The following is a 24,437-nucleotide window of genomic DNA, read 5'->3' on the forward strand; positions in this document are numbered from 1 at the left end:
ATGAATGTCCAGGCTTTGCTGAGCTGCTGCTCCCCATACTGCTGCAGCGCCCCTCGCAGAAAGCACTCAGCCACACGCTGTGTGCCCAGTCCAACCTCCACAAAGTGAACAGCCTGCTCCTTGTGGAGCTCCAGGGCCTGAGTGAAATCCTCCAGAGCTGATCCTTCTCTGGAGCAGAGCACCAGGCTGCGACCTCGCCGACACAAGTCCTGCGCCCACACGTGAGGTTCGTCGGAGCAGCTGGAGTTGGATCCAGTGTGTTTCTGGATAACTGTGTCCAGGTCAGTGATGGCTCGCTCGTGTAAGCCCAGCTGAGCGAGGCAGGCCGCCCGCTGGCGCAGATACTGGGGTCTGTGTTCGCCCGCTGCCTTGACTGCTACAGTGAGCAGAGTGAGAGCTTGATCCCAGTGACCAGCTGATGATACAGTGTTGGCCTCTAGTGCTGCTGCCTGTCACAACATCAACTCCTAACAATTAATGTTGTGAGTATGGAATGTTAAAAATTAAGTAACAGTATATATGATAAAATAAGAATGAAAATTACTATTATGACAATGTGATACAGTTGCTTATTTTTTTTAATTAAATCCAACTAGATCCACATGAAGGTAGAACTATAATACAAAAATAGTTGAAAAAATGATAAAATATATTACACATTTAAAGAAAAATCTTTCTGAAAAAGTTTTAACTATTTTAACTATTTTTAACCATATTATATTATTCTAATGAATTTGGCAAAATTATGATTTTCTCTTGTTAACATGTATTAAAAGACATACAATATTAAGCTACTTGTATTACTGTTCCATTACTGCCACCTACTGTGGGAGATTTTTGACGGTTACAAAACATTCTAATATCTTGCAAAAAAAGGAAATGAAAACAAGTATCCACAGAGGCAGATTCTCTGTGAACCAATCCACATCAACCTTTTGCCATTTAAAATGATTAAAGAAATGACTTTGGTGGTGTATGGTTTGTTTTTGTTGGTGCTTTTGCCACTTATTCTACAGATCCCTATAATCTGGGAATTCAGCTGTGGGACCTACCTTTGCGATGTGTTTGCGCTGATTAAATGGGATCAGGGCCAGCAGAAAGTCCAGACTGGCTGGATCTCGCTCTGTCACTTTGCTGAGCCTGCAGGCTGTGCTGCAGTATTTCTGTTGCCAGGCCTCCAACACACCAAGCCTGGCCTGAGCTGCTGCATCCCTTGGCTCCTGGCCAAACACCTGGCACAGATGAGTACTGGCTGCTTTGATTTCACCTGAAGCAGAATGGACCATAACAGCCGGGGTGAGACCACTGTAAACATGTGGTATTTACATTATTTATCATAATCCTCGACCACGGCTCTCACCTTTGGCTACGAGGATGTCCACGTAGAGGAGATGCCATTTGGGTTCTTTACACTCAGTTCTCAGTAGAGCTGCACCTATAAGAAAAGCATGTCTTAGCTCTTCTTCCTGACAGGGGGCAGCGTTTGAGACGAGGCTGGCAGACAGATTGGTCCGACATGATTGATGCAGCCAATCACAGACCAGTTTCCGTGCCTTGTCCTTGAGTGACAGCAGGTTTTTGATGACTATGTCAGAGTTTATGTGCAGTGCTGACAGGATGTCTTGAGTGCATTCCTGTGATAGAAAAGACAAAATGTAACAACCCCCGGATTCTAACCCTTTTGTTGAAATATTTTTTGTAAGGTCATTTCTCTCTTCTCTGTCATTTACAAGGAAGTCCATTTTTTCACTGTTAAATCCCCTGATGTAGCATGATATTTACCTTTTGTTGATTCAGCATGAGATAGGTGAAGCCTCTTCCACAGAGGGCGTGGACATGTTTAGGGTGATCCTTCAGAATGGCACTGTAATCAAAGATGGCTGTCTTCCGTTGGCCGAGCAGGGCGTAGCACCGCGCTCTTTCCAGCAAGGACTCTAATGCCTCGCCACCTAAAAACAAAGTCATGGGTATACATGGGTCACATTTTAATTGTGTGTGATAGGATACATTTAAAAGCACAAAGTGTGGATGGGGGTACCTTGATATTTATAGCTTAAAATAACATCTGTGTGGCATGTAATTTAAGTTTTTTTTTGCATACACTGTAGTTATTTAAGATCAGTATTGTCAACATTGTAATGGAATATGTGACCTTAGCAGTTATAAAGGGTTGTTATCTTGTATTTTTCTTTTTAATATGCTCAAAATATCATTTCAAATGGTATGCAACACTACCAGGTTACAAGTGATTTCCTGTAAGGAAGCAATTTACAGTATGTTTGTGTATAATGTTGACAGCATGGACTCACTCTTCCCCATTAGTTGCTCTGTATAACCTCAAGACACCTCTATCGTACTAAATCAGTCAAGACAAGACAAGTTAACTTAGGGTTAAAGTCAGGGTTACCAGATGCCATGATTGCGATGGAGAGGTAAGCCACAGCCTCTCTGATGGAGCTCTCCTCTTTTGAGACTTCCAGGATACGTTTGGCAGCAGAGTAGCAGTGCCCATGCAACAGCGCTCGATCCTTCTGTTGCGCCACCACCAAAAGTGAGTGTAGGCAGCTGGTGTCCCCGCACTGAATGAGCTTTTTTAGAAGCTGCAAAGAGAAAATGATTGACATAAAAATCCTTGTTCACTGATGGGTTAAAAAACAAGCATTTTTTTTTATTTGCCATTTCCTGAAAATAAAAAACAATAAATACCTGATTGGTGTCGTACAGAAAGCCTCTGTGAAGCTGCAGCAGGGCGAGGCGGGCAAGAACCGGTGCCCGAGGACAGGTTGGGCCAACAGAGAGGAGTAGCCGGTAGGCCTCCTCCACTCTACTAAGTTGGTACAAGGCATCTGCCGCAAGTGTCTGAGGACCGTCATCCCCTGGCTGGAGCTCCATTAGTAGCACGGCCAAGGAATGGACTCCAGCAGGCGTGCTAATGCAAAGATGAAGCAAGTACGTGTGAAACATGTTCGGGTTAATGTTATAATGGATGAGTGTTTTGTTTCTAGGACATCAGCAATAGGTACGGGTGTTACCAAGCTGTGCCGGTGCTAAAGGTCATACCCTGCTCTGTGGGCGTCTCTTTTTGATGGAACAGGTTGCTGAGCTTCCTGCTTGAGCTGCTGGGAGTCTTCTGATGAGATGCCCTTGGATCCGGTCTCTCTGGTACCTTCCAGTATGACTCGTCCCTGCTCCACTAAGACAGTGAACAGCAGCCCTCGACAGTTCCATGGAACCAGGCAGCGAACGGTCAGTGCTGTTTCTTGAGGCTGCAGCTGACTTGCTGTCACATAGTCTAGAGCTGTGAGATAGTTAAAGCCACTCATCATGCGCAGCAGCCCCCTGCCACACAGTGCCCGCACACAGCTTGATGGGTGAGGTGCACTGTGTTCAATCACTGCCTGGAAGTCTTCTAACGCCCCTTTATGGTCATCACAAAGCAGTCTTGCATATCCACGGAGAACCTGCACTGTGTTTTGATAGCTTTGTTGACCACTTGCAGCAGCCAGCTGGCTACAGATGGACAGGGCCTCCTTATGTTCCCCTCTTAGCAGAAGACAGTCTGCCAGTCTCACCCGAAGCTCTCTACCTCCTCCATCTGGCTCCAGATGGCAAAGGGTCCGTAACTGTGTGATGACAGGGTCCAAGAGTTCAACTCCTTCGGTGGACCGAAGGTCTGGACGGATGAGGACCCTCTCCCTGAAACCACATAGGCCTTTCTCCGCCTGCTGACGCAGATGACTGCGAGCAGCCAATCCTGTACCTTGGTCTGCGAAGAGCTTTTGAAAACAAACTCGGGCTGTGGCAGGGTGGATCTCAAATGCCTCCCCGAGGTCATAACATGCTTCTGGAGTGCGTCCACCTGCTGAAAACCAGGCGGCCGCTCGACTTGTCAGGAGTCGAGCTTTCTTCTTGAGACTGTCTTTGACAGTCCGGTCAGTTCTGTGATCTGAAGGTTTCTGCAAATGATCCTGGTTCAGGAGGGTAGTGTACAATTCAGAGCTTTGCACAAAATCACTTGTCACCAACAAATACGCAGCCTGAAGTTCCAGCACTTCACTGTTATCTGGGGAGATACCCAACAGGAAGTCAAAAATTATGGGAGTGCTCGCTGAAGTTAGCACGTTAGTCTGCTTTGTTATTACAGTGGGTGAGCCGTCAAACCTCAGAGAAGGATAGATGTGTTGTATTTGATGGATGAAGGCCACTACTATTTTGGACACGTGCTGAGCCTGTCTACTTTTAACTAGCGTGACTATTTCAGATTTGTTGCCTTTGTAAGCCTGCAGGTAGAGACTCAAACCTTTAACACTGTGAGGCTCTGCCAACAAACAGGCCAGAGCACGTGTTATTTCCAAAACCGAGCGAGTCGCCCCTTCCGGGCTGGAGTTCCTTTTGCCTTCAAGCAGAGCTGTGCATCTAGCAAAAATCTCCTCACAGCCATGTCCACCATTCTGTAGGAGAGACTCCATTTTAAAAATAGTGGCTGACAGATTGTTGGGACAAAGTGTGGACAGAAAAACAGCAGCCAAGCCTTTGTTAAGACCCTCAGTAGTCTGGTTTTCCCTGTGATTGTCCAACCAGTTTTCAAGGGTAGCGATCACACTGGACAGACAGGGCTCCTCCAACTTCCGCATGTGCGACATCGCGGAGGCAGCATGGGTTCTGAAGGCGGATATGTAGAGAGAGGTGGCCCTCCCCAGCTCCCCAACCTCCAGGAACTTATCTGCGTCCTCACATATCCCGGACACATTGACCTCGGGTCGAACAAGAGCCTTCATGATGAGGCAGCTGGACGTGTGTAGCGATTCTCCTCACCTGTTTAGAGTGAAAACAATGTTTCTTTCATCTTATTTTATAACTTTTAACAGCAAGAAAGGATCATTCGTTTGTAATAAGATTGAAAAGGAAACACACTGTGTAACTGGGTTAAACCACTGGGAAAGTGAAGTCAAGCTGCAAACACCCCAATGTTTTGGGCTCATCCCTTCTTTATGAGTTGCCAGAGCAACATACAACATTTAGTTCTGTGCAATTTAGTGCTCACCAGGTTCCTTTTCTGACCCAACTTATCTGGAACTAAGTCACTTGGTGCAATTAAACATGGAACCTTCAGAACCCAGGCCAAGGATCTATTGGTGCACTCCAGACTTTTACCAAGTTAGATATGTGTTCTTGTTTAAATTAAACAATTTCAATAGTTAAAATCAATTAATACTTTTTTTTCCCTTTAGCTTATGTCACTACAAAAAAATCAAATGATGATCAATGCTTTGCTCCTCGTAGCTTTGCTCCTTTACTCCTGCCCTCTGGTTTCTTCCTCTTCCTTTTCCCCTTCATTCTCTTCCAGCTAAACTAGAGAATAAAGTCTGAATTCCTGACGTCTAAATAGGAAAACAAACGTAGCTTATTTTTTGACTGCCCCAAGAAGAGAAAACCCTTGTTGGTAATTCAATAGCTGTGGGTTTGAAGTTACCAGGACAACAGAGTGTGTCAAACCACAGTGTAAGTCATTTTGTTCTTTCGACTGCGTCGGGTAGAAGGAAAGGGAGAAAAAAAAAGAGTGGAGGAAGGAACAAAAAAAAATATATATTTACCACATGTCTGTTTCCTTCTCAGTGCAGGTGCTTCTGTGCTCCTGTCTCAAGTCTGTCCTCTCTGAGTGAGATACCGTCGCTAAGTAAGAGAACACAGGCCCTGCTGCCATGGCAACCAACAACGCTGTCAGCCTGTGTTATTTGTTCAAAGGTTGGGACATTTTAGCCCCAAGCAGCCTAAATTCCGTGGGAAGTGTTGGTAGTGTAAAAATAAGGTGTGAATCATCAGCTCAGTGAAGTCAAATTCTGATCGAACATTTGAACTTTTTCTTAAATAATAATGATAAAACTAGGAAAAGTTGTGTACCTAAAAGTTGATATAAAAATACCTCAAATATGGCTTGAATTGGGTAAAGATTTTAAAGTGGTACGTGAAATGGCAAAAATATAAAAATATAAAATTAGAATGATAGAAAAAGTAAAATTCAGCCAAAGAAAAAAATAATAATAATAAAAACAACATATAAAGTAAAATATAAATATTTGGTGTATATTTATTGGTTACGCATATATATTTATATCAGTACTCGTTATATTTTAGATATTTAAGCAGTGCCACTTGCTGTAAACAGGCATTTTATTTCCTTTTTTATATATAATAGATGAGGCTTTACGTTAAATTTATACGGCAGCTATTCAGACAGGCAAGACTCCCATCTAGTGGCTGAAAGGTTTATTAATACAAGTCTCCACACAACGCGTTTGGTATTTCTGAGCCATCAGTGGTAACATTCTCAACTACTGACATACAAAAAAGCAACACTAATCAAAAAAATAACAAAACAAAAAATGTCTTCTATTTACATATACAGGCAGGCCAAAAAAGATGAACCCGCCCAAGTCTCAAATTGAGATAAGACGACACCGCCATCAATTTAGATGGAAATATGTGTGGTGAGGAAAAACCTAACCGACTGTACTTGTTGTGAAGGTATTTTGCTTGGTTTCTTTGTGCGGCAGTGTAGCATTAAGACTAAAGAGAGGATTGAGATCTGAACAAGAGGTATTGTGTATTTCAGGAGGAGGAAGGAAAGAAAACTTTTAGCAATCACGCTAAAACCACAGCACTAGAAGGAGACACTCACACATGATGGGGTGTTGTCTGGTTGGATTTAAACGTTATTTCTGACAGTGTTTTTTTCCTTTTTGTCCTCTTGTAAGTTTGTTTTAATTTTTTATTATAATTATTCCTCAATTATCAGGAATAAGAAGCTCATACGGCGTCATCTCAATCAGTGCTTCCCAACCTTTTTTGAGTCACAGCATATATTTTATTAGAAAAATCCCATAGATTATTAACAATTTACTTACTCTGTGAAACCTGATTAGTTGAACACTGATATATAGTACTCACAGGAATTGAAGAAAGATCTTATCCACTGGTCTCTCTTTTTTAAATAAGTAGTGGTTTTCAGACTAATCAAGTGTAAAAGGATAATTTTCCAGGGTACACGTAACGATCTCTCATGGCACACTAAGGTGCAGCAGCATGGAGGTTGGGAATCACTGGTTTAGAATAAACTGTTAAAAGCATGTGTTTTTGTATAAAATCATAAAAAGTCATAAGCTTAAATGGTATGGACCAGTCAGTGGACGCATACAGATACAGTCCTCTTTTCTCTATCCTTTACTGGGTTGTTGGTTTTTTTCTGTGTGAATATTTTACCTAGTAATGATATTAAAAAAGGAAGTAAGTGCACGTGTGGGGCTAACAGTGTGGGAATGGGCGCTCAGCTCATGTATGTATGTGAATAATCCTTTTTTTATGTTTGTTTCCCTCTGTTTAAAGACTTTGTAGAGTTTAAAGCCATTTTAAAGTTTTCTTTTTTGTGTGTGTGCGTTACTTTCTGCATTGTAAAGTAATATGTGAAGTACAGTAATTGCTAGGTTTGAAATGTACATTTTATATTTGTGTTGTTTTCTAAAAACAATTGGTGGAAATACACAAAATAGGTTATATAGAATATACAAAAAATAACCCTGTCTCATTAGGATTCTGGACCAGAACAAAAACAGTATTTAAAGAGGACTTCCTCGTGTTGATGTTCATATTTTACCTTTATGTGATAAAGTGTCTAAAAAACAAGTGTTTGTTATTGTGTAAATAACAAGACTGGGTGGAAACAATGGTATGAACAGAAAGAAAGCTAAAATACTGACACTGTCAGGGTTTCTCCTAACCTTTGTGCGAAGTTTGTCATCTTGTGCACTGGTGCTCAGGGCTCGTGGCACCAGAGTACTACGAGTTGTAGTACTCTGCATTACTTAGTTTCGGGCGACCACCTGAGCTTCTCCAGGTTTTCCTGCAGTTGCTGTGCACAGCCAGTCAAATCCATGTAGTGCAGGGCTGAGAAGACATCGTTCAAACTCGCAGTGGAGCGTTGGCTCCAAAGCCTGAGCATCAGGTACTGCTTCTCTGTGAAATTCAGGCCCAAACCGGCCTCCAGCTCCACCCGATCCAGCTGCTGGTCAGCCACAGAGAGCAGACGCAAGAACTCTTTCCACCTACGCAAGGGAACCTCCTTGATAATCTCATAGAGGATGATGGCGGGCCACTGCTGTGACGGCTCATCAAGTTTCAGAGCTGAAAACCAAAGTTGATCAAAAGACACGGTCAGTGAGGATGAACAGAAACAACAAGATAAAATCTCTGTCTGCTGATGGCCTTCTAAAGTTTAAATATCAAAAATATCAAGATCAAAAAATGCACAGCTGTAAAGGGGAATTTATATCTGGGTTTTCTATGATTTAAAAAAAAAGAAGAAGCAGGGGGCGTTTATTAAACTTAGATTTTTTTCACACTACACAAACTTATGTTGGCCCAGTGATAGAAGAGGAATATAATGATAAAGGACATACAACAACATGACAGCACAGTTAAAAATATGATGTAATGCAATAAAAAAAGTTTATATATTTGAACACATATTTAAACCTGACTCGTGTGTGTGTGTGTGCGTTTCCAAGGTGACACACATAACGGATGTTGAAAATGCAAATGTTTTCACAGTAAACTCTGAAATATTTCTTATCTGATTTGCCACTTCCCCTTGTGTTAAGTCTGATGGAGAACACATGAAAAGAAATGGCATGTGGTAACCTGTTTTCCAGCCTCCACCTCTGCTCTGTGGACCTGACCACTGATCACTGATAAGAAAAGAGCTAAACAAGCACAAATGGAAACGGTGGCTGCTCTCACTGTACATTTTATCACCTTATTTCTAAAGGCCGTCACTAGTTGTCTTATTCCAGTACTCATCTTTGTGTGTCTTCTTACCCACCAACGACTAATACCAAGCTCCTTCTCAGTGCACAGTCCCAGCTGTGTAAGAGCACTGTTTAATGACTAGTAGATTAACATCATGAAACCAACAATAAAACCCAGAATCCTTCTATTACTCTAAATATTCAGCTGTTAATCATAAATCACTTTTATCCCCTTGTCCATTTATCAGGCGTCACCGCAGCACAAGTGTGAATAATTCTTTGTCAGAGGTTTCCCTACTTGACTCAACCCAAACTAAGATTTGTGGAATTTGTGGTTTTGATCAGCATCACTCTAAAGGCAGGCAGGAGAACTACAACTGTGCCACTTAATCCCAGAGCTCAGAATACAAACAGGATTAAGAAGTAATTTTTTTGATTTGGAGTTTTCTCTTTTTCACTTCTCATACAGAATCTAATTAACTGCTCAAAACAAACAAACAAAAAATACCAAGGTCAAAGTTGGATTTCAGTGATGTGTCTTTTCATCACAGACTACTTTCGGATTTAATCTGACACTCTATGGCAAAAGCAATGAAACAGAAAAAGAGTGGGCAAAGTTAAAAAAAGAAAAAAAAGCTATTTTTATACAGAGGTTTATAGAGATCTTCATGGAGCAGATATAACAAACAAAAAGTAGAGAGAGAAAAATCGACACAAAATTTGAACCAGTCAGGTGAGGCTACACTAAACATCTTGGGTCATGGAGATATTGCCTCTGTTTGGGAGAGGGAAGAGGAATGTGGCCCAGAAGACACGTTCCCTGGAGTGAAACACTGAGGTGAGAAGTTTCATGGATGCTCAAATGCATCAAAAAAGAAAAAAAAATGAGATTGGAGATAAAATGAAAAGGAGCAAATGGGTTGAAGCAAACAGGCGAGGAACTGTCTCTGAAATGAAAGCTGATTTTTTCTTTTTTAAAGACACTTCTGAGATTCTTAGTACCAACTAGAGACTTGGCAAATCTAAAAACTTTGAAGTAATCTGAGTGGGATCAATGCCAGAAAACAATTAAATCTGTTTGTAAAATTAGAGATGGTACTTTGTTATTTTCACATGAAGGATACAGAAAAAAATCATTCTGCATTCAACCTTGATTATTCAAATTTAGTAATCAGTAGAAATTTGTATTTTTAACATTTAAAAAAAACGGACGGTGACTGGAATGCAGTATTTACTCCCTGTTCACAGTTATTTTTGTCAAGTTAGGATAAAGTAGAATCTCAATCTTGCTACACAGGGGCACTTTGAATTAAAACAAATCATCTGCTATCCGCCTCTCTTTGAATTTCTTACAACTCGATGGTTTCATCGGGCATTTTTAACACATGAACTCAAGTCAGTGATAGGTTGGAAATTTAAAGAAATTTCTGACAGCTACCTTCATGTTTTGGTGGTGGAGGAAACACGTGGGCAGCATCCTGTTGTCTGGATGGGCTATGACTGAGAGTCATCATGGGAGTTTTCTCAGATATGGTGAATGTCTGAAATGGGAAGAAGGAAGAGAAGGTCACAAAAGAAAAAGGTGTATATTTATTTATTTATTTATTTTTCCAAGCCTCAGTCAAAAGGTCACCATATGATGTTTATCTTCAAGGAATCTGAAGTTTAAATGAGAACTAAATGCCACCTTCGCCTACAGCGCAGCAAGAAATCTATGTATTTATCGTCAAAGAAAAAATGAAATTTGGATACAAACCAGTGCGGTTGGACTGCAGCCCTGTTGACTGTGGCTGTCTGTGCAGCAAAGAAAAGATAATAATCAGTCAGCTTCCTGCTAGGTCAAAGAAAAAAAGTCTTCAGAATGTACGCCTGTGTATCTGATTACTGTCAGTTTACACGGAAATATATTTATATATTTATTCGATGCATTAATTTATGTGGTGACGTTTCAGAACACATCTGTGGAAAGTGCAGATGGTGTGTTCTCGGGGATTTATTTTACCTCAATTTGTTTCTGGTGGAAAAACCTAGAACATAATTATATTACGTTTCATCAGATGCAACCTGATATTATTAATTGGATGTTACTTACTACAATAGTACACAGTGCATTGTCAAAGGCAGTGTAAGAAATCAACTATAGAAAAAAGGGGACAAATTAAATGCATGTATTTATCTGCATGGATTCTGCCCTTTACGTATATTCTCTCTCTTTTTTGTACATTGTATACAAATACCACTCATAGTAATTAATTCCAAGATTATTTTAGTCAGGATGTTAACTTTTCATATGCATAGTTTAGGTATGAAACTTTGGTCTATTAAAAAGTGTTGTGGCCTTGCAGTACCAGTGATGGCCACCAGTCCTTCAGATCAGATTAAGTATCCAGTCAATCTGCATAATTAGCACTCCTTCAGGAAGGACATGGTGCTGCAGGCTTTGTTTTTTGTTTTAAATCCTTAAAAATATTGAACTTTTAAAGCTGGAACATGTTTGGTCATGTTAATTGATGCCAGCTTATGGAGGTCGTACTAGAATGTTCTGTGTTTGTACGTGTATTTGCTTCATAACTAGTTACCCTTCAAGTCCTCTTCATGCACCTCTCCATCTCCTTTTTCGCCACCAGAGCAGGGATTACATTTCAGTTTCTGCTGATAACCGAAGCAAATGAGCACCAAAAATATGACCAGAATCATGTCAAAGAGCAGCCAGGGCATGTATGGCACTGCAAGGGACATAAAAAGTAAGTCATTTGGGATTATGTCATTACGTGTACACAAAACTGTGAAAGAAATCTCCCATTGGCCATAAAAGATTAAGCGATTGTGCTCTGACCAGGTAAACCATAGTGGGCTTTACTGACACGTAAATATTTAATAATAATAACTATAAACTAGGGGTGTCCAATAATATCGCCGACCGATATTATCAGTCAGATATTGGCATATTATCTAAGTTCTGTAAGAATCGTTATCGGTTTTTCCACCAATAATGAAAACCCAATAATGCACTGCCTGGGTTTCGCCAAATGATGTGTGCCCTAAAAATAGTTTTGGGGATAAACAGATGTATATTAAAGTGAAAGTCACTAGATGGCAGCATTGCATCTCATACAGTGGTGTTTACAGATAAATAAATAAATATTACCAGGCCTATCACGGTTGATATCAAAATATCGAAAATTAAGTGTTTGGACAATATTGGCATACCGGATTTCAGCAAAAAGTTAATATTGGACATCCCTACTAATTACACTTAACTGTTAAAAACTGCAGTCACAAGAGGATTTTCGTACTGGTTAAGGCTTGGCTTGTTGTACTTGTAGGCGTGGTTTTACTTGGAGTTGGAGTTGGAGTTGGAGTTGGAGTTGGAGTTGGAGTTGGAGTTGATAAACAGTTCTTCGTGCACTCAGGGTCATTTTGGCACTTCTCACTGAAAACAAAAAAAAAATTTGAACAAGAGCATCAATATCTTATGTTTTACATAATGTATGAAAAAGGTTAATTGTAGCCCGGACAAACAAAGGGGTTCTTTATCATCTGAAAAATATCAACAACCATTGCATCACATCCTAAAGTTTTTCGTTTTTCTTTTTTTTTGCTGTGTACTGCGATGGACTTAAAATAAAAAAAATGATAAAAGATTTTTTTTAATATTTGATTTGCTTCACTCCAAGTAATCAAATAGTATCTATTTCATATTTGATTAGTCGATTGACTGACCTTGTTGGTCTGACAATACACACAAAAAAAAGTAAAGGCAGTTTAACTTTTTTAAAAGACCTCTCACCACTTCTTTTGGTATTGATCACCATCTGAAAATGAAGAAAACAAAAACTATGAGGATGAAAAATTTGTTAAAATGTGTTACTTACTTAGTGAACACACACTCACTCTGAACACAGTCTCGAAACGCTTTATCACCTATATAGATATATCCCTCTTTACACTGACATTCTGTATCCCTCGTGGAGGTGCAGGGCTTTACCTCCACCTCATTATCTAGAGAATGGAATAAAATGTTTAAATAAAACACAGTTTCTGACTCCAGGTTAATTTCAATAGTTTTCATAATGACTTACTATAACAGCTGTTACATCTTTTGCATTTTTTCTCGTTTTCTCTGTCTTGATATGTTCGACCTTCACATGGTTTACATCCATTATTACCATCGTAATGAGATCCTAGAACCAGGTGAGAAAAGGCATCAGTTAACAATGTGTGATGGATTATTAAGGACACACTGGAAATGAAAAAAAAAATCTAAAATTACCAGAACAAAGTCGTAAAAAAAAAAAAAAAGTTAGAAGAATAGAAAAATGTAGTACAATTATGAAAAAAAGTTGTAATGTTACAAGAAAAGTCGTACATTTACAAAAAAAAATTAATAATTTATAAAAAACCTATGATTGAGATTGTGATAATGATGTGTAGCTGACGAGCCAGAAGATTAAGTATCTCTTTATTTGTGTACCGGATAAGTATATGTAACTTCACAAGATCACATCACATTTTTCATTTTAACACACTTGTGGTTAACGCACTGTGCAATTCCTTTACAACTTTTTTATTCTCAAAACCTTCTGACTTTAATTTCATGAAATAATAACCTCATCCTTGTGAACCTTTAACTTTATTTTAATAAATAAAGGAACATTTTTCTCTTACAGTGGACCTAATACTCTTCACAACTTTAGTCTGGGGATTCGATTTTTTTTTTTTTATCCCTATCCCTAATACTCGGTCGTAATAATTATACAATCACCAGGTTTAGGGAATTTCCTCTTAAAACTTACCAGGTTGACACTTTGTGTTCGATCCAATGGCTTTAGCGTAACAGTGTCCACTAGAAAGAAGAAGGAGGAGAATCAGTGGACAAACCTGCAACAAAAACAAATATGAGTACATGTCCAGTGATCCCTAATCTCCTTATCCTGCATGTTTTTGGATTGTACGAGAAACCGGGAGTACACGTAGAACACTCAGGGGAACGTGAAAACCCCGTACTGAAATACCATCTGTGACCACCGGGGCTCGAACCTTTGACCTCTTTGCTGCCAGAAAAGACCCACCAAGTGACCCACTAGTGTTTGAGGTTCGTAGTTTTTCGTCACAACACAATGTGTAAGACTGCGTAGCACGTGGGTGCATACATTTCCTCTGGCATTACTGAGTCATTTGACAAACACTAATGGTTGCCTTGGTAAAGTCCCTTTGTAGTTGGTGGCAAGCAGTGTCAACATCAAACACAAACACCTTCCTATAGATAATAATCACAATTTAAATTACCACTAGGTGAGTCACTGAGAGCGGCACTTAGTCAGTGTGTGTTCTAATTTGGTTTTTCAATATTGTAAAAATGCAGTCCTGTTCTATATTGTATCATAAGTATAAATTCAATGTAGTTGTGTATACATATATACCCCTCCATTTTTTTAGATGAATAGTCTTAATCCTATTTTAATTCCAATTTATAAAAAAATATAAAATTATAAAAAAAAAATATAAAAACTGCAAAGAGACAAATGTGTACTTTGTTTAAGTTGTTAATAATGGGTTTGTAATCTTGAAATATGGTTCTTGATGTACTGTGCTCAGCTGAACGTGTAGACCATTGTGTCTGTATTTTAATATATTTTAATATTGGTCATACTGGTGGTGCACAAGTATACTCACACAGCAATTAGAACCATAACACTATAAACCTTTGAATTGAAGTTCAGGGTGTGAGAAAAGGTGTCAGCTGAAATATGTCACCTAACAACATCCTGGCAGAAGAAACATAAAGAAAACTTGAAAATGGTAAAACCAAATTGTGAAATATTTATTTTAGTCTACAAATACTGTATATATAAGTGGGGGCCCACAAGGTGCCCATGGGGTATGATTTAAAAATAAAACTTGTCAACAAGAGGGTCAAAAATTGTACTGTTACTGTGCTTTTTGGAATTAGTTACACCTGTAATGATATACAAATGGGTGCAATGACGATGGTAAGAAGAGTGTCTGCTATTGTATGTCCCAGAACTGATTATTATTACATTGTTCAGGATGTCTGTATTAAACAAGTTATTCTTCGAATTACTAAGTGCCCTTGAAGTAGCTCTCAGTTCAAAAAGGTTGGTGACCCCTGCTATAGATGAACTACGTAGTAAAATGTATTAGTTACCAAAGCCCTGTGAAGGAATGGGGCGTGAGGTTGCAGCATCCAAAAATCTACTTTTGCTGTACAGACATTTTCAATAAAATAAAATAAAACGTGATTTTAGACTCTTTTGTACTACAACAGTGTCAAATTTGTTTACTTACCATGATGACGGATCAGACTGAGAAGACACCAATGTTCAGAGGTTGGTACAGACACGCCCTTAATCCAGCAGCACGCAGAGGCATTCTGACATCACGTACTTTTTTGAATTCCTTTTAAAGATGAATCGAGGTGTGTGTGTGTGTGTGTGTGTGTGTGTGCGTGTGTGTCACAACCGTCAGTTCAGTGGTGCTACATGAAACAGGAAATACACAGGTACCAGTATCTCACTTTCATGTGCAAACACACATACTCACACACATGCACACACAAAACATACACAGTGTATTCTCTCCACTGTGGCTGTGAGTACACAGCAGTTCCGTCTGTGCTCTGTCTTCACTGTGATTATTTGGACCAAACTTCACAGTCAGAGAGAGCGGCACCAGTGCATCTCCGTACTGTTGTGTCCACACTGCGATTACACACCTGTAATGCTGAAACTTTGATGAAAAGTATGAGAAAATACCAAATACATTTTCACATATGAAGAATTTGACTTAGAATATCAGTGCATTAGAATGAAATAAGATGAGGAAAATAAAGGTACAGAGCCTTAGATATGAAATATAATATAATTTATACATGGTACAAACAATAGTAAAAGTAAAAGTGTTGGTGTTTCTGACATTACTGAAAATCTCTGAATAACCAACATTGATGTTTTGTTGGTTTAATCACAGTGTGTAACTGACAGTGTGTCAGCTGAAACACGTTTTAGTAGCATTTACAGGTCAGTTGTAAAACTTCTGTGACTGTAGTTTCAGCGGCCACACCTTTTTTTTCTCTGGATTAGTTTACAGATTTCACTCCACCCAAGTCAAAATTAAATCATTACTTACATTCAGTTGTGGGCCTGTTCTGGTGGATTTGTAGGCTGGAGGTTGTCCCTGGGCCAGGAGTTGGGCTTCCATGCTCTAGGCATTAAGATGCATTTAAAAAAGTAGTCATGTAAATGAATGTGCCTTACTATGGTCTTGAATAATTATTATTAATAATAATGATAACTTCAGTTCCTTTTTCCTCCAAACATGAAATGTCAAATTAAGGTCAAACTACACCGCTGACGAATTATGTCTAAGGCTGCATCCCGTGCAACCATTACCCTCCTGCCATTCTCATTCAGTCATACAGTGTGTCTCATATTATACTGCTTGTTCTCTATATATAACTCTCTATACAACATTAAAGAACTGGCAGAAATTGGGGTAAATGCCCCTTAACAACTAAACAGTAAAGAAATAAACACTACAAACAATATCCTATATACAGTATGTGTGTGTGTGTCTTTTGTTTCTAGGCTTTTTTTAGATTTTCAATTTGAATATACTTTCCAGATATTTCCATCACTCGCCCAGTTTATAAAACTGTAACTGACTCAGAGTGAGCATTATTTACCTTAGTAAGTATATAGCCCAAAGCTAGCACATGGCCGTTTTAAATTTTGTATTTAAGCAGAAAAAAACAAACAAAACAAACGTATGGAGTTAAACCAGAGAATGATAAATGGCACTATATATTGTATATATAACTGTTTTCGTATATATATTTTTTCTAGCATTATTTGTTGCTGCTGAACTCTGTACACATTTTCACAGCACTAAAAAGCACTTTAACTGGTTACTCCATGACTTGTCCCTATTTAAACACGAAGCTTATGCCATTTTAGGATGTCAGGATTTAACGGTGCAGCATCGAAACGATGCCGAGGAGCTGTTGTTAAATTCATCACGATGGCTGTGCCCAGTCCAAGAAACGTCATAAAAGTAGGTCATTGAGCAAAAAAACACGCAGAAGCGATAACACTAGCCCAATATTTCCGCGTGTGTCCGTGCATTTATCAAGATCTGCAACGGCACCCAGAAGTGAACGAAGCGACCCGGAAGCGCTGGTGGTCCGACTGGAGGCAGGCAGAGAGAGCAAGCTTTTTTATATTATAGCTCTGTACTCGCAAGACAATATCTGCAGCCAGGACACAAAGGTATTTGTGCATGTCTTTTTAGCTCTTCGCTGCTGTGCATGTCTGCGATCGGTGCTAACGCTCCTGGATGCGTGCATTGTGCAGAGAAATGCAATCGCTGCCCTTTGATTCGCTCAAAAGTTGCAGGATGTGAAAAAAAAACATCCCTTAAAAGTGAAATGTACCGAAGATGGCATAGCGTTTTACGTGAGACGAGGCTTTGTGTGTGGCCGCCCGTGCTTTGACCCTGAACGCATCAGTAGGGGTTGTTTTAATGATCGATGCGGCGTTTAGGGTTGAGCCTGCATCTTGTCTGTTTCCGTGGCTTTTTTTCCACAGAGAAGCATGGTTGTTGTAGGAAGTGTCAGGTTTTTTTCAGAGCAGGGGAGGCCGGGCTATTCAAACCTACTATTCGGCCGTAAACAATCCTTCATGCCTTTCACTCGATAAACACATTTTGTCAATCCGTCGGCCGCGTCCTCGTTCGACGACAATCGAGTCACGTCTACGCGCTCCTAAATTTTTTGGAGGGGGTCTGCAGAATATGGCGTCCCGCCTTATAAAAATAAGGCTGCCATTTTTGTTTCCCTTTTGTCTGGAAATGTTTTAAGAAAACTGTCTGAGAATGTCTGGGTCGCAGCGGGGAGGGTGGATCCGCGTTTGAGCTCCCGTCAGAGTCGGTCCAGAGGTTTAAAATCACAGACCACACGGCACGTTCACGAAAAGTCAAAGGATTGAGAGTAAAAAAGAAGAGAAGAAAACAAAAACTACCTTGTGGGTTCATGTGAACGTTTTAAAATCCAATGTCACACAAAAGGAGCTGAGTACGGAGAAGCTCAACGATTGTACCACACTCTTTTAAGATGAGGCATTTAGATCTGAGATTAGTTGATTAATCAATACGTAATTGCTTAATGTATTATTGACAACTCTTTTCAGTTGTTGGTTTTAATGAGCCTAATTTAATGAAGTTAAAAGAAATAAAAACATTCACCATGTGATGAATCCCTAATATAGAGATTAATGACAGTGTACGTACATTGTACAGATGCCGTTGGTTAAACTGAAGGGTCAGGAGTTTGATCCCCAGTGTGTGTAAACAAGAAATGGAAGCAGCACTCTTATTCCACTACTTTTGGAACTACATTAGAATGAATGGAAGCCGCAGGGAAAATTTATCTGCAATTAACATGGCTTGTTGTACACCGCATTGTGGTGTCATATATATGTATATGTCATATAACAACAATTAACATGTTGTGATCCACTCACGACAACAATTTAAAGGCATGCAGATGTTGACTTCTATTTTTTAAAATAATTTATTGATCAAGGTATATTCAAAACGCCAATACTTTTACAGATATTACAAGTACATGCAACCTGATTATTGGAATATGCCAAATTTGAAAGCATATAACCTTAATGTCAACCACTGACATCAGACAATTCTGATGAGTTGACTAATAAATGTTCTCAACATGGGTATATATTAACAAATATTAATGTAAGGCCAACCATTTAGATGTTATTAAATAGAATTTGCTGAATGGCCATTATTTAATTTAGATAAAATAGCCATGAGATTAAATAAAGCAACATTTTTATATGGAGGTGTCAGTCTAAAATGAATTCTTTTTATGTATGTTCTACTATTTTAAACATTTAATTCTGTTCTTTATTATGTATGAATGAACCACTGGAACAGAAGAAAAATGTTATAGTAAACATTGCAATAAAACAAAATCTAAGGTGAATGTGCTGGAAAATGATGAATGGTGCTTTATGCTGATTTAGAGCATACGAAAAAGTGCTTACACCAACACAAATCTGAGGTGTGTGACATACTGAGTGCTGTTTAATGCTGATCTCACCCACACAGTGGAACAACAGCTAATGTGGAAAAAAAATGAATGTACATGAATGTTTCTTTCAGGATGGCAGAGCCTCGGTTCAACAACCCGTACTTCTGGCCCCCGCCTCCATCCATGCCAGGCCAGGTAAGTTCATTTAATAAGATACATTTGCTGCTACAGCTCCACATTTCTTTGCTGTTTCTTCCATGTGTGAATGTCTTTTCAGCCACTCAGCACCTGTTTCCGTCATTGAAACAATTTCTCAATATCAAGTCTTTTTCTTAGATTGAAACTCATTTAAAAAAAATAAATCTTTATGCTGATCAGTTTTTTTCTGTTTTTAGATGAGATTTTTTTTATATATGGCATGAATGACATTCACACACGGTGGCTGTTTTCTGTTGAGCATGACCCGTTAACCCTTTCAGCTGGATAACCTGGTGCTCATTAACAAGATAAAGGAGCAGCTGATGGCTGAGAAGATCCGACCCCTGCACCTGCCACCTACCTCCAGCCCTTCCCAACAGCCTCTGCTAGTGCCCACCTCGTCCCCAGACACTAGCAGCCCACATGGCATGTCAGTGCAGGTGCCCAAGCCCCAGCCGCAGCAGGTGCAGGGTCACCACACGCAGCCACAGGGCTCTGGACAGCCGGACATCGCTCTGCACGCTCGCCCCGCCTCCAGCTCCGTACCAGGTAGCTGTAATTATTTTTAGAGCAGGCTGAGTCTACTGTGTGTCAGGACATTTTTAAATACAGAGCCAAGGTGAAACTAACATTCAGCTATGAAACTGAGAAAGCGATAAAATTTGTCACAGTGTCATATTTGATGTTAATATCTTTTGATCAGAAATTGTGTTGTTAGATCAGTAAACTCTGACAATTTTAGTCTGCGTTTTATCTTTGCCCTACTGTTAAATACCCCAAGGGAAACCACTCCTTCTGCGATACTTGAGACTATATTTAAGTCCAGCACTTACGCATTGTCTGTTTTAGTTATTGCATTCCTTTGTTAAAGTGATAACATAAAATGCAAAACAAACATTTTCTCATACACTTTAATAAAAAAAAATTGGATAATATTGGCTAAAGTTATTTAAACTTATTAATTAACATGAGCATCTAATGACTTTCAGAGGGATCTATGGATGACAAGTCAGCAGTGAAGGCCAAAGGATTGTGGGAAGACTGGCACATGAGGCAGCTTAGTGAGCAAGCTGGACGGATCAACCATCGCTCAGGTACTCTAGTCACTATAGTCTGTGGTCATAATGGGGGAGTGAGTGGGGGGGCACCACCGGTGTTGCTAGGATCAACTCTTATGTCTGATTTAAGGTATGACAATTTCTAAGAATGTAAAGAAAAAACAACAAAAAGTTGCTCTACTTTGTATTCATATTTTTAATCATCCTGGACTGCAGACTAGCTGGTCGAGCACATGATCTTTATCTAAAATCAAGCATATTTGCCTTGATACACCCTGCCCGCAATAGATCCACGCACTTTTATATATGTAAAAAATATATATTCAAGTACTGTGTGCTGTACATCATGGTGTTGTGGTTCTCACCACTACAGCTCTGGCTCCTTCATCCCGGCCTGACAGCCACAGTACCTCAGAGGCCCTGACTCCTACCACTCCAACCTCCAGCAGCCAGAACCGTCTTGGTGGTGCCCCCTCCGTCAACATCATTTCTGGGCTGGCTAGCGGTCCTGGCATGGACCACATGAAGGCTGGAGGACTGGCAGGACTTCTGGGCCCCCCGCCAAAGGCACCCAGGGGACGGAAGAAGATAAAAGCTGAAAATCCCTCTGGCCCCCTGCTGGTGGTGCCGTACCCAATCCTGGCTGACCAAGGTTGTGTCACTGTTGCACCTAAAGAGGGAAAAACCTACAGGTTAGAGCTGAATCAGAGAATCGTTTGCAGGTCAAACTGCAGCCTGACTTGGTCATGCCTCTGAATTGTGTCTTTTCTTTGGTCCACAAAGATGCAAAGTGTGTCCGCTCACCTTCATGACCAAGTCCGAGATGCAGATTCACTCCAAGTCTCACACCGAGGCCAAACCCCATAAGTGTCCCCACTGCTCCAAGACATTCGCTAACGCCTCCTACCTGTCCCAGCACCTGCGCATTCACCTGGGAATCAAACCCTATCACTGCTCGTACTGCGAGAACTCTTTCCGTCAGCTGTCACATCTGCAGCAACACACCAGGTCAGTCCAGGGCTGTTGGTGGGCGGGCGGGGCGGGGGGATTCACCTGGCAGGACGTTCTAAAGCGACAATAGAGAATGTGTAGCATCGCTATGACCTTGACCCTGTCCTTAATGGGTTCCAGTGACTCTTTAATGCAAATCTCATTATAAAGCTATCTAACAGTGTTGCTCCATCAAAGCTCTGTCTCACAGAATCTGAATTTCTGTGATCATTGTTTTCATTGCCATGTTATTTCTGTCAATGTGGCAGTTTGATTATACTAATGCTACTCTTCTGGTTATATAAAAGGGTTTAGATACTTTTTTTATTAACTTGCGTAGCATTGTTACATATGTTTTATTTCATCTATTTTAAAAGATAGGTTATGTCTGTTTTTGGCTAACATTTTTTGATACCAGACAAATCTGATACCACCTGTGCTACTTTTCTGGATAAATAATGATTTTAGATACATTTTATGAACTTTTATTGGCAGTATTACATTTTTTTATTAGCTACACTCTTTTGTCTCTTTTTGTCTTTCCCAGCATTTTCTACTAAAATATTCCTAAAATATTCCTCGTCTCTCTCCTTGTTAAGTCACGATGGCGTTACCCTTTCAGTAGACCTGACCTAATTTGTGTGTTTCTCCTGCCTCAGAATCCACACTGGGGATCGGCCCTATAAATGTGCTCACCCTGGATGTGAAAAGGCTTTTACCCAGCTGTCTAACCTCCAGGTTTAGTACATCTTTACACCAGTTTAACCAAATAATTATCGTGCTGTGCTGTGCTAACCCAGTTTGTGTTCCTTCTCCAACAGTCTCACCAGAGGCAGCACAACAAAGACAAGCCGTACAAATGTCCTAACTGCTACCGTGCCTACTCAGATTCCGCATCTCTGCAGATCCACTTGTCAGCACACGCCATCAAAAACGCTAAGGCCTACTCCTGTAGCATGTGTGGCCGCGCCTACACCTCAGTGAGTGACGCTTCTCCATCTCTGCGCTTCTGATCAACCTGATGACCTTTCAGTAGAACTGTGGGGCTAAAAGCAGCCAGTTCCTGTTTGTGAGATCTGTCAGCATGTTTTGCTCCTTCTCAAAAACATAAAGTTTTAAACTTAGTTGTTGAGCAAAAATAGGAGATGAATTGTTTTCACTACTGTGAAAGTACTTTCTTTTGGTTAAATTAGAATATTTCTATTCACTGGATGTGGGTTTGTGTACATTCAAATTGTTGGGTTTTCCTGCAGTGATCATCTGAAAAAATGATCAGTGTTTTTCATAATCATGGAATTTTTCTTTTAACAATTTCTGGGTTGCTGTTTTTTTTTTCCATATTTAGACATTTTTTATTTTTGTCTTTCTATCCAGTTTAGCTTTTATTTGTCTTTATTATTATTGAACCATATTTACACTATTTAATGTTTTGTACTAGCTGTGATGTTTGACTAGATGTTTTTACTACTATGTTCAACCCTAGGTCACGTTTTGCAAATATATCTTTTGTGTTTTCTAGTAATTTGTTAAAAAACTTAAATGAATTGTTGTGCTCATGCTTTAGCCAGTAAACACATTTACAAATTGATGAAGTGTCTAAAATGACCATGTTGTGTTTTTCACCTGTGTGTGTGTGTTTATAGGAGACCTACCTAATGAAGCACATGTCCAAACACACGGTGGTGGAACACCTAGTGAGTCACCAGTCACCACAGAGGACCGAGTCTCCCAGCATCCCCATCCGCATCTCTCTCATCTGAACTCCACTCCTTCAGAGTTTGGCCAGAGATCATCAGGCCCAGCACCTATGACCAACTTATGGCACCAGGACAGCTGACATACAGTGCGTTCGAATCAATACACGTTCTTGTTACGTTGCAATCTTCACCTTAAAGGCAGTCTGTGTGTACTGGTGAAGATTATAAAACAAGGAGCAGAAGCAGTTCAGTTGCCTCATTCAAATGTAACTTCTTAAGTAGGTCTAAAGAAAGACCTAGGGTAGTAATACCAGTCCCCAAACCTAGGGGTCAGCATCAGAGAAATACATACTGTGGTATGACCCAAGAGGTCAGGTTTAGTTGCATCAGCAAGGTTCGAAAACTATTCAATGCAACCTAAAACCTGCTTTATATATATATATATATATATATATATATACACACACACACACACACACACGTTCAGTTATTTAACACCCCGTCAACTTATTACCTTAATTTATGAAAACTTTGTGGAGTATATTGATTAAATATAATACTTAAGATGAAGTTTGCAACCTAACAAAGTGTGACCCGGCCCTTTCTGTGTGCAGTGTAAGCCCTCGGTGCTGGGTTCAGTTCACAGACTGCCTCCTTCGGTCCCCAACACGAGCACAGCGTTATATGGTGAATGTAACACAACAGATAAATGTTGTCCAGAGGACGGAGTGGTGAAAGATTGTCTTGCGTCAGACTTAACAAGCACTTTCGTAAGCGTCACATAAACTGCCGGATGCATTGGCCATCTAAAAAAAGTTTTAGTTAGTTCCTTTTTTTTTTCCCCATGAAATGGTTTCTGCAATGTGCCAGATGACATTTGCCCTTAAAAAAAAAGAATAGTTGAGAAAGTATAATTAAAGAAAATGTTTGCTGGGTGTATTTTGGAGACATCCAAAGATAATCTTAAAGCACTTTGAGGCCTTTGTGGATTTCGGCTTAAATTCTTTCAATCTTGTGCGATGGAAAATGCCAAAGGGCATTTGCTTGTGGCAGCTATGAGTATTGACTGTGTACAAAAAGAACAGTCTCTGTGTCACTGTCTTTGGTTTTACTCACATTTCTCTACGAGTTCGCCCGATAACAGGGTCATTGAATTTAAAGAAGCAATCGTTGGATGACAATTAGGAAATGTGATGATTGTGTTAAGGAGTTGCAAAGTTATAATAGGGAGGATACCAAACCTACTACCAGAAAAGTTGGTACACTTTCTAGGAATACAAGCAAAATCTCTCCGCTGGAGTTTGGTAATAAAGTCTGACCTGTATACACAGTATTAGGCACAAGAACAAAGAACACCTTCAGTGTTCAAGATATTTTAGAAACTGATACTTTGGAAGCACTGCGCTTTCAAAGAAGTTGGGACACGTGTTTTCAATGCTGCTAGATGTGGTGGAAATATTTTACTCATTCTTGCTGTACATAAGACCAGACCTCCTTGAACAGGGAGCGGTTGCTGTTGTGTGATTGTCTACTTTTTAATAGGAGACAGATCTGGACTGCAGGCAGGCCGGTCTAGCTCATGTACTAAATTTGCAGAAGGAGGTCTAGTTAGTCCTGCTGA

At 39.9% G+C, this 24,437-nt stretch overlaps 3 protein-coding genes across 5 annotated transcripts; 1 reads left to right on the forward strand and 2 right to left on the reverse strand.

Annotated features, from left to right (window-relative positions):
- Positions 1-2: 2 nt before the first annotated feature.
- Positions 3-6,114, reverse strand: ttc34 (tetratricopeptide repeat domain 34; the record flags this gene model as incomplete). The annotated part of the gene is made up of 8 exons (XM_025059123.1): positions 5,595-6,114; positions 3,061-4,815; positions 2,707-2,929; positions 2,408-2,600; positions 1,783-1,949; positions 1,361-1,634; positions 1,053-1,267; positions 3-449 (listed from the first exon to the last, which is right to left on the reverse strand). Coding segments are annotated over exons 2-8 (3,237 nt in total), but the record flags the coding sequence as incomplete, so codon positions are not given.
- A 623-nt stretch (positions 6,115-6,737) lies between these two features.
- Positions 6,738-15,247, reverse strand: LOC103384929 (tumor necrosis factor receptor superfamily member 1A). Of its 2 annotated transcripts, XM_017036091.2 has the most exons (10): positions 15,111-15,247; positions 13,598-13,682; positions 12,884-12,985; positions 12,696-12,803; positions 12,592-12,616; positions 12,098-12,234; positions 11,381-11,527; positions 10,558-10,595; positions 10,240-10,342; positions 6,738-8,178 (listed from the first exon to the last, which is right to left on the reverse strand). In XM_017036091.2, exons 1-10 carry the CDS (start codon positions 15,111-15,113, stop codon positions 7,856-7,858), a joined length of 1,071 nt encoding a protein of 356 aa, XP_016891580.1. In that variant the 5' UTR covers positions 15,114-15,247; the 3' UTR covers positions 6,738-7,855. The 2 variants fall into 2 exon arrangements, with proteins under 2 accessions (XP_016891580.1, XP_024915490.1); XM_025059722.1 differs by lacking the exon at positions 15,111-15,247 and having other exon boundaries at positions 13,598-14,340.
- Positions 15,248-16,952: 1,705 nt separating this feature from the next.
- Positions 16,953-24,437, forward strand: znf362b (zinc finger protein 362b). 2 transcript variants are annotated; one of them, XM_008318633.3, is made up of 9 exons: positions 16,953-17,089; positions 19,005-19,068; positions 19,353-19,620; positions 20,061-20,165; positions 20,503-20,821; positions 20,913-21,137; positions 21,779-21,857; positions 21,941-22,099; positions 22,763-24,437. In XM_008318633.3, exons 2-9 carry the CDS (start codon positions 19,006-19,008, stop codon positions 22,877-22,879), a joined length of 1,335 nt encoding a protein of 444 aa, XP_008316855.1. In that variant the 5' UTR covers positions 16,953-17,089; position 19,005; the 3' UTR covers positions 22,880-24,437. The 2 variants fall into 2 exon arrangements, with proteins under 2 accessions (XP_008316855.1, XP_008316856.1); XM_008318634.3 differs by having other exon boundaries at positions 19,380-19,620.

The sequence above is a fragment of the Cynoglossus semilaevis genome, chromosome 10, assembly GCF_000523025.1.
Source record: "Cynoglossus semilaevis isolate Cse_v1.0 chromosome 10, Cse_v1.0, whole genome shotgun sequence".
In the NCBI taxonomy this organism is placed as follows: domain Eukaryota; kingdom Metazoa; phylum Chordata; class Actinopteri; order Pleuronectiformes; family Cynoglossidae; genus Cynoglossus; species Cynoglossus semilaevis.